This window comes from Crassostrea angulata, chromosome 2, assembly GCF_025612915.1.
Source record: "Crassostrea angulata isolate pt1a10 chromosome 2, ASM2561291v2, whole genome shotgun sequence".
Lineage (NCBI taxonomy): Eukaryota > Metazoa > Mollusca > Bivalvia > Ostreida > Ostreidae > Magallana > Magallana angulata.
Genome location: NC_069112.1, coordinates 30109033 through 30119207, shown reverse-complemented (window position 1 = coordinate 30119207; position 10175 = coordinate 30109033). Strand labels below are relative to the sequence as shown.

General features: G+C 31.0%; 1 protein-coding gene across 1 annotated transcript; it reads left to right on the top strand.

The window, feature by feature from the left end:
• Positions 1 to 2157: 2157 nt before the first annotated feature.
• On the top strand, positions 2158 to 4351 carry LOC128170439 (ficolin-1-like). Its single transcript, XM_052836206.1, has 4 exons — positions 2158 to 2325; positions 2771 to 2867; positions 3538 to 3702; positions 4032 to 4351. The coding sequence occupies exons 1-4, from the start codon at positions 2200 to 2202 to the stop codon at positions 4271 to 4273; spliced, it is 630 nt and encodes a 209-aa protein (XP_052692166.1). The 5' UTR covers positions 2158 to 2199; the 3' UTR covers positions 4274 to 4351.
• The last annotated feature ends 5824 nt before the right edge of the window (positions 4352 to 10175 follow it).

Genomic DNA, 10175 nt, shown 5'->3' with positions numbered 1-10175 from the left:
AAAAAGGTACATGTTGTATCTTGTATGTAAATACAAAACACCCTATAATGAGTGTGAACATTAAGTATTGAAGATACCATATATGCCCCTGATAAATGAATAATGTTAATACACAACTGAATGATAGGCGTATACATGTATGTTCTCAACCATACTTAAACCATATGCATAATGATGCAAACCAATACATGCATGATGAAGCATGTATATAAACACACTATATTGAGTGTGACCATCAAGTAGAGATGACATCATATATGCCTCTGATAAATGTATGCCATTTAAATACAGAACTGAATGTGTACGATAGGCTTATATGTTATCAACTATAAATAAACTATATGCATAATGATGCAAACAAATAACATGATGAAACATGTATATAAACACACTATAATGAGTGTGACCCTGATAAACGAATGAAATGTAAATACACAACTGAATGTGTACGATCGGCTTATATGTTATCAACTACATGTATATTCAAACCATATGCATAGTGATGCAAAAATTACATGATGAAACATGTATATAAACACACTATAATGAGTGTGACCATTAAGTATAGAAGACATCATATATGCCCCTATATGTTCTCAACCATACTTAAGCCATATGCATAATGATGCAAACCAATATATGCATGATGAAACACGTATATAAACACACTATATTGAGTGTGACCATCAAGTACAGATGACAACATATACGCCCCTGATAAATGCACAACTGTATGTGCATAATATATGCTCATATGTTGTAAGCATATTTAGATAAACCATATGCATAATGATGCAAACATAGTACTGTCATGTACATGTATTATGTATGTAGACATATAAACACACTGTCACCAGGTTAACAGCAAAACCATGATTGCATGTATAAGTTATAACAATGGGATCTAGACAGCGTCATGACCGATTGCAACCAGAATTGACTGATGCTCTGTATTATTAAAAACAAGCCTTACAAACTAGATAACTTTACTGAACTACCATACGAACATATAGTAACTGCATAGTTTGATGAAACATATAACATTCTAACCCGAATTTATTCTACCTTATTTTGATCGATCCGACTGCATCCCCCTTTCATGCACACAAACATAATTTTACAAGCTTGACTAACAAAGAGATATTAGTAAAACACACACAAGTATATCATTACAAACTCTGTTGCCAAAAATGATTTTATTTACAATAAAATTAGTTTGTTGTCAGTACAAAAGGGTCAAAATATCAATTAAGTGAAGAAACTGGAAACCTTTTCTTGCTTAAAAGTTAAACTAAAAACAATATAGCATCTAAACTAGAATATAGACCCCAACATTTTGTTTAGAACTTTTGTTTACCTATTTGTGTAGATACTTCAGAAAAAAGAATTTTGATTGCAGGATACAACATCCTTAAATGTTGATTTGTCAAGATTGCAAAAGCTTTATTTTTCATTGTCTACTTAATATTTGCTTTTTAACAGGTGGATTTTTAGGTACAAAGAAAATTGATAAAATACATTATATAGGATCGATACCGATTTCCATTTTCTGTATAAAAAGGTACCTGACTCGCTTATCTGATATCTTTAAAATTCGAGCCAGCTACGATTAATTGGGCCCTGTGAATAAATGTTTATATAGTTCGTCATGGAACCACATCGCTATCTCGTTATATGTATGATGGTGTTGATACTGGTACCCATAACCAATGCTATGAATTACCAAGTTTTTAAAGCGAAACCAGAGTTGCAAAACAAAGGCATTGATATAGTAAATATGACTGAGCTAGACTCACTGTCTGTCATCAGATGCGCTGTTCAATGTACAAATGATTGTGATTGCTTTGGTTTTAATTCTGTTATAAACAAATGCCGCATTTACAAAAATTGTGATTTAGGTGCCTCGATCGCTGGAGACAATGGCTGGACCTACTTTGCAGGTAAGCTCTCTCTCTCTCTCTTCCTATCTCTCTCTTTCCATCTCGGTCATTGTATTCTTCCATCTGATAAATTTCTTTATCACTCTTGCTTTAACTTAGTATCACACTTTTAATATTTATTTTAGTTAAATGTTTCACGTTTTGTTTGAGGTCTGAAGTACATCAGAATTAAACTATTGAAAATACATGTTTATTATATATTTGAAGTAATATTTTAGGTACAACTGTTCATTCCTCTGTTTCACCCGAAAGCTGCAAAATGTTATATATGGACGGAAACACTGTGTCCGGTGTATACACCATTTATCCATGGGACATTTCAGACCTGACTTATCGACCTTTGCAGGTTTTCTGCGATATGGACACAGCTGGAGGCGGTTGGACAGTAAGATAATATACATAGAAATGTAAATGACAGGCCTAAAATAAAAAAAAAAACACTTGATATTTATGAAAACAAACCAATATTGAAAAAAGAAAATGGAATGTAAAAAACAACCCCACCCAAAGAAAAAAAAAAAAAAAAAAAAAAAACAAGAAATAAAGTGAAATTATTTTATGCTATTTAATAAAAATGTTTCCAAAAATTCGCATACTTAATTTAAGATAGTTAGATTTAAAAAACTAACGTAAAAGAAGATAAACCTTTAGTTTCTTTTTAAAATCAAAAGTATAATAAAAAGTATAATAAGGTTAAAGATAAAAAAGAAAAGAAAACTAAAACATTTTTCTTTAAATGTTCAAAGAAAACAAGCATATATAAAGCAGAGATTGTAATATTACGAGAACCTTTTTATTCTTTTCATAAATTTCGGTTTTTATTCATAAAGGTTGTGCAGAGAAGGCTCGGAATCACACTTAGATTTGATCGGGATTGGGATGCCTATAAAGTTGGATTTGGTGATCCTAATGATTCTTATTGGCTGGGTAAAAAAAAAGTTTATATTAGTGTTATTTTAGATAATAAGTGCATTACGACAAACTTTACCTGTTCTGATTAAATGGGTTTCTTTGAGGTAAGCGTCTATGCATACAGAAAATTGAATTTTTTTTATATTACATGTGTGGTTAACTATGCAATTTCTAAAAAAAATATTTGTAATTAAGGAATGTATTTTTAGTTTTTAACGATAGCCTTTTTAATGATGTACATGTTAAGGTCAAAGCAAGGAATGTATAATAAACGAAATATTGTAATAGTAACATTATATATATATATATATATATATATATATATATATATATATATATATATATATATATATATATATATATATATATATATATATATATATATATATATATATATATATATATATATATATATATATATATAATTTTATACATCTTGTCCTAAAAATGTGACCTGTTTGAAGGATCTTGGCCCTTAATAACAGACTCAATTCGATTTAATGTATTCCAGGGTAATGTGTTTTAATATTTGTGAACTGGTTAAAGAGGAAAGTATTAAACTGTGATTTAAAAAAGTGCTTTAAAGACATTTGCATGATAAAGGTATTTTTTTCTGAACCTCTAATGACTCGATGCATTATTGCTTGTTTATGTTTGTGAGCAAGTCGTTTATCTTTAACAATAGGAAATGACCCACTACATCAACTTACCAAGAAAAACGTTTCTTTGTATATCTCAATGACTGGTTTGAATGGAAGCTCATTCTACAAAGAATATCCTTATTTCTTTATCGAATCAGAGGCAACTAAATATAGACTCCACATTGGCGGAACACCGACTGGAACTTTGGGTAATTTTTTTTTTCAACATTTCTTCGACTTAGAAGTGCATGTTATTAATAACTTGATACAAAATAGGTAGCTTAAGGGCATAATTTGGTAGATGTGTCTCTTGCATGGATCCTAATGCAGTACCACCCTATCATGTACGTTCATAATCAGGTTTTAAATTATAGTTCTATGCGTACATGCATATGATATAAAGCTTATCCACAAGGAACAAATACTATTTTGAACTAGATTTCATAAATAATTATCAAAAAAATAACATCATAGCACTCTATTTAAGAACATAATTTACATCAAAATGACGTTATAACCATGTGGGTACATATTTTAGTAGGCGAAGGTCTTGTATCAACGACTGATCCTGACGGCGATTTGCGTGGAATGTCGTTCTCAACATTTGATCAAGATAACGACTTGTTCACAGCATTAAACTGTGCCGCCTGGTTTGGAGGAGGCTGGTGGTTCAACGCTTGTCATCTAGCATTCTTAAATGGACCGTCTATCTATTGGTCGCCTGACTTTGTAAACGGAGGGTTTCTGAACCAAACAGTCATGATGCTAAGAGAACACTAGAATGCTGCAGATTTATTCAATATGTAGTCCATAATATTGTATTTCTGAAATTGCAGTACAGAATTAAACAACTATTTATGATGAATCTTCATAAAATATTCAGTACTTCTCTGTCTTTGCAATAAGATGGTTTTTCTGTAGTCACTTTTTAGTGAAAAAAAGGACGATAAGTCTAAAATTCGATAATAAAAAAATTATTTCTTTACTGTAATTTTTTTTTTACGCGGTTTTGTATAAAATTGCGAAAATATCAAATGCCAAGCACCAACTTTTTGTTATGATTTCCTATAGTTCAAAACTGTCTGGAAAATCAAAGCGAGATTTTAACACCCGCAAAGATTGCCTCTTGCGATTTTACGCAGATATTAATTATAAATCCTTTAGTAGGAATCTACAGTATTGTGTCTGTTATCTGTGTCTTGACGATTCACTTAACTTTGATAGCTTATATATATATATATATATATATATATATATATATATATATATATATATATATATATATATATATATATATATATATATAAAACAAGCTTTTAAGTTAAAAGGACAAAGTATCCACTATCCCTATGGTCGACAAAAGACGATATCTAACCGTTGACAATCACTTTTGTCAATAAAATCGTGTTTGCTACGGATATGAAAACTATTTACAGCTTATTCACATCCTTTTATTCATTTTTAGCATAAATTAACAATTTCTAACGTGAAACATATTCATATTTAGTTAAAAAAATTGAATTTTTACTTCGGCATTCAAAATGTAAACAACACCTTTGTTTACATAGCAAACAATTTCAAGTTCTGTAACTCACCTATAACTCAACAAATGGCACTCAAATTTTGCTTACCTATTAAAAATGCATTACTGAAACATTATAACCATTTAAATCGGTAAAATACTGTAAACGTACTATATTTGGCTGTGTATTCTATTTAGCACTTTTGGCGGAATAAATCGCTAAATCAAGTACATCGCTAAATGATATGCACAAAATATACACAAAATAAGAAGAAATATTAGAAACCGCTCGAATACCCACATAAATACCTACTTTTAAAGCAGACAGTATAACAGACTTAAAACCAAGAAGTATTTTAGACTTAAGTCTAAACTTCAATCATGCAGACAGTTATAGTATATCATGAATTTACGCTTTAATATGTGACATCATATTAACTAAGTAAGAAAACATTTAATATCATTTTCTCGATGGTTTCAATCACAGAAAAAAGACAGTGTACTTATTCTGACTCAAGTCTAAAAGTGCTTTATTATTGTCGTATAAGATATGTAGAAAAAACTTCTTTTCTCAGTTGTAGAATAAAATCTTGTGCGTTAAGAAAAATAAAAAAAGTTTCTACAATTTGTCACGTAAGCATAACCGACTTTAGGAAATATTCAATGATCGGCAAGACTAAGCAATAGTCAAATAGTCGTTGACATTGTAAAAGAACAAAACTACAAAATGGACAAACAAGGAAACATAATCTTTAACTTTTCTCTTCTAAGGATATTGTCTAGGGCTGCAATTCAAGGGTTTTAGAGAGATCTAATTTTTCTGTTATATGTAAATAAAAATGTAGCCATGTTCATTATATGACATACATATTAATAATACATTAAGGTATCAATAATTGGGCATTTTTCTCATAGCTAACAAAACATGGGCAACACTTAGGTATCAGTAAGTTATAAATTCATAAACAAAATGATTTTACAAAATTCCACCATATGACATCAATTTATAATATGTTTTGCAATTGTTGAAAAAGAATCGATAAAACGTTAATGTTAAAATAAAACACCCATGCAAGCCTTCATTCTTCAAAGTATTTGATCCGTTTGGTGAGACCCGTCAAACACTCTCCGACAAAAAGTTCACCGTGACCGATGGTACACACAACGCAAGGATTTGGCAATTCTCTTTTAGGAATGATATACCCGAGGAATAGTCCATAAATATCCAGGATGTGAATCTGGCCGACATAATCTGCAATAATAACATGACCAACTGAATCAGATGCTATTGAAACCGGTTTAAAACTCTGCTTCTTTCCCCAATATAGGTACTGGAATATGCCAAGTCTATCGACAGCAATGACTGCTTTTCTCTTCTTATCAGTTACAATTATATCACCATTGACATTTTCAGTAATGTAGGTGGCGTCCTCGTAAAGAGGTTGATATTGTGAGTCGTATTGTATTTTTTGAAGAACTGAGCCGGTAGGGCTGAATCGGACAACATTTGAACAATTACCATGACGAATGCAGACCAGAAAATCACCAGATGCCATGCTTGTAATTCCACGAGGCTCCATGTTTCCGGTTGAAAACATTGTTACCATATTATTGGTATCCGAAATCATTTTTACCTCTTTATTTACCCAATCACTGAACACTGCCTGTTTGTTGTACATGCATAAAAAATCGCCAGTACAAGTTATATCGACAGTGTTATTCAGGTTTCCCTGCATATCAAACAGTTTCAGTTTTCTGGCTGATCCCCCTACCCATAGTTTCTCTTTGTCTGTAAAGGTTATTGCTTGAAACCGATTCTCATATTTATAAAATTCATCAGCCGAAAAATCAGTCTTTATTACGGAAATAACCTTTGGTATCGGTAATATTTGTTTACACAATGACTCTGTTTTTTGTGGCATTTTTTTAAAAAATGGCATGCTTTCGTTTTGCAATGTTTGAATGTAGCCGAAATAATTTTGCAAATAAATCCCATCTAATCTACACTCATAAAATCTCGGGGGCGTAAACCATAAAAATTCTTTGAACGTCTCCTGTGTCTCCATTGTTTGAACCAATGTTTGCATTTCTTTTACGTTTTTGGATCTTTGTATTTCTATCACCTTCTGGTTCATTTCTTCTACCCTTTTTATCATTTCTTCAAGATCTGTTTTTTTCTTTTGTAGTTCAGTTTGCTGTTTCTTCTGCATTTCATCTAATTCTTGATGGGCTTTTTCACTTTCATATTGACCTCTTCATGCCATTCTTCACCTCGCGCTGTAACCTGATCCTTTGTCTTTTGATAAACCGAATATGAAGAGGACAAAAATATCTTTGTGTGCTTCAGAACTGTTTCTAAATCGTGCTTAGATAGTTGAAGTTTATTGTTTTCGTCGCTGATAACTGTAAAAAGTTCTTCAATTTTGTCTGACAGTTCAGACACATCATGCGATTTGTGTCTCAAAGTAATACAAAGAAGGCATATTGGTACATTACAGGATTTACAGTACGCTACACACTCTTTTTGAGGATGGAAACCGCACTTGGAAGTGTCTTCGTTATTCCTTTCATCATAATCAACAATGTCATGTCCATTTCTTGACTTTGTACGTTGGTGGTATTCAATACAATACTCGCATAGATTAAATTTGCATTGTCTACAAAAAAACAAAACTGATTGTCCGCATTGGTCACATCCAACAGATTGGTGACCCTGGAAATTAGATGCCATTTGGTTAAACTGTAAACTTGTAAAAACATAAATTTCAAAGATTTTTCTTTAGGATTTCATGTCTTGAGTTTTCGCCGTAGTTAAAAAAGTATGAATACATCGACCACATATCCAACTTTTTAATATAACATAAGGTTTAAAGTAAACAGCCACTGATATACAAGTATGTATTCTACAGAGATAATACGATCCATTTATACTCTGTGCACAGCAGTCGGTATTTTCAAAATAAATATATAGAAGATTTTTCTAGATAACGTGACGGAAACGTGGCACACGTTAGACTACATACAGAGAATGAGTGTTCTTAAAGATACAAATTCAGATAATTCACATTTGCTATCAGTGCACATTCTAAGCATGCTGACGTGAAGGCTTAATCTCAAAAATTTTCATTGCAAAACAACAAGATGCATTGCTTTTTTGTGCAGGACGTTTGACCCAAAATCCATTGCAACCATATATAAAGCACAGTTGATTGGCAATGTAATGACAAAGACAATGGCAATATATATATTCAGTTTACTGTATAAACTACTGTTGAGAAATTCCAATAAAGAATACATTAATATACTACAGTACATATGTTGAAGAGTGAAAATAATGAAAAGGAAAGAAAAAAGTTGAATTGAAAATTAATCTTGAAAGCTTACTCTTTCAATCATAGTTTTAAGAAAGAACTAGATCCACAAAGCATCAAAATATGCCTTAAATATTCACAAAACTCAAGTTTGAAACATTACAAATTGTAATTACTCAAAATGTAGGGCACAATATTCTGCTTCTATGCATATGAAATGTTTTTTCTTCGGCCCCACCGTTTAGCAAATGCGCATCATCAAACATACTATGGTCGTTAAAAATAGCTGAACATTGTAAATTTTACTGCAGTATTTCACAAATTTGAATGGAGCCACACTTGAGTTCCTCTTTAAAACTTTTTATGGATAACTGATATGGTGGTGCTCGGTTTGACACAATACATCTCAAGACATTGATTAAGTAATGATAATGGTCATTTATTAAATAATATAATAAATGACAAAGTACAAAATACAACATAAAGATGCCACTATGCAAACTACAAAAAACTGTTAATCAAAGGAACAATAAAATTTCAGTAACAGAGAATAAAACAGACCACTCTATTTTATGGTAATTATTTGCTTACTTTATATTGAAATAGCAAAAATTATGGTAATAATGATAAAGATTTATTTGTATTTTTTTTTTTTTTTTTTTTTTACAAAATCATCATTTTATTAAATACTTGAGGAAGAAATGCATATAAACCTAACTTTATCATGTTTTATTAAGTAATTTTACACTGTGTATTCATGCTTACATCCTGCATCATCGACTTCATAGTTTGCGACGTCAGTTGAATCTGTACATGGAATCTGGAGTTCTTTAAGTATTTTGTCAATAGAACTTACTAGTAAAGTCTGCTTTATTTAAAAGCATTGTTTCATTTACCACGGTATTTTTCAATTGCAGTAGATTATGAGATACATGAATATTGCTAACAAACAGAAAAAAATTGATGGCAAAGTAACATTGTACTGTACGTACGTAAGTAAATATATATTTCTATATCTTTATGTAGAATAAGCGATAGCATGTATAAGTAGGCAGATGTGGGTTTTTTTTGTCAAACAGTTAAATTCATTATACGAAAGGAAAGATACAATGTATTTTTTTAAAACTTGTTACAAAAGTGTTTCGGAATACCGCGGGAGAAAGACAGTCAATATCACGTGTAAACATGTATGATATACGTAACTTATTCCGTAAAAAAACTTGATTATTTGGTTCCCAAGTACATCTGTAATTGAATATAAAGCAATCGTCCCTTGTATAAAAAAATCTTGCCAATGCATTCGTCAGCCACCTGTTGATTCGTCGTGTGGTCAATGTATTTCTGGTGAACCGTTACATGCAGTTACACTTCTTTCTCAAAGATCGATTGTGTCTGTTTCGATGAAGACAGCTTTTGGTATACACAGCTTAGAATACATTATCAGCATGTACACTATATAAAAGTATAATCCTAATTTTGATGTCTTTGTTGATAATTTGTCCAATAAAATAAAGAAATCACCCTAAATGTGTGTACATCGGTGACTTTTGCCTATAAAATTTTCGATTGAAATTATCTTCGATTATTTTATGCGTATTAAATCTAATTAAAGTTTGTCTTGTATGGCATATAAAAAAATCAGATTGTCGGGCCCTTTTCTTGATCAAAATACTTAAAGCGCTAAGCAAGCCTCATTGCTATTTTTTTTAAAAATGTCAATTGTTAATATTTTAAAATCATAATTATACAGAAATTAAAAAAAAGTTTCATGAAAATGCATGAAAAAACATGTGTGAGAATCTGACCATACCATTTCAATCAATTTGAGGAGAGTAGTTTGTAATGCATA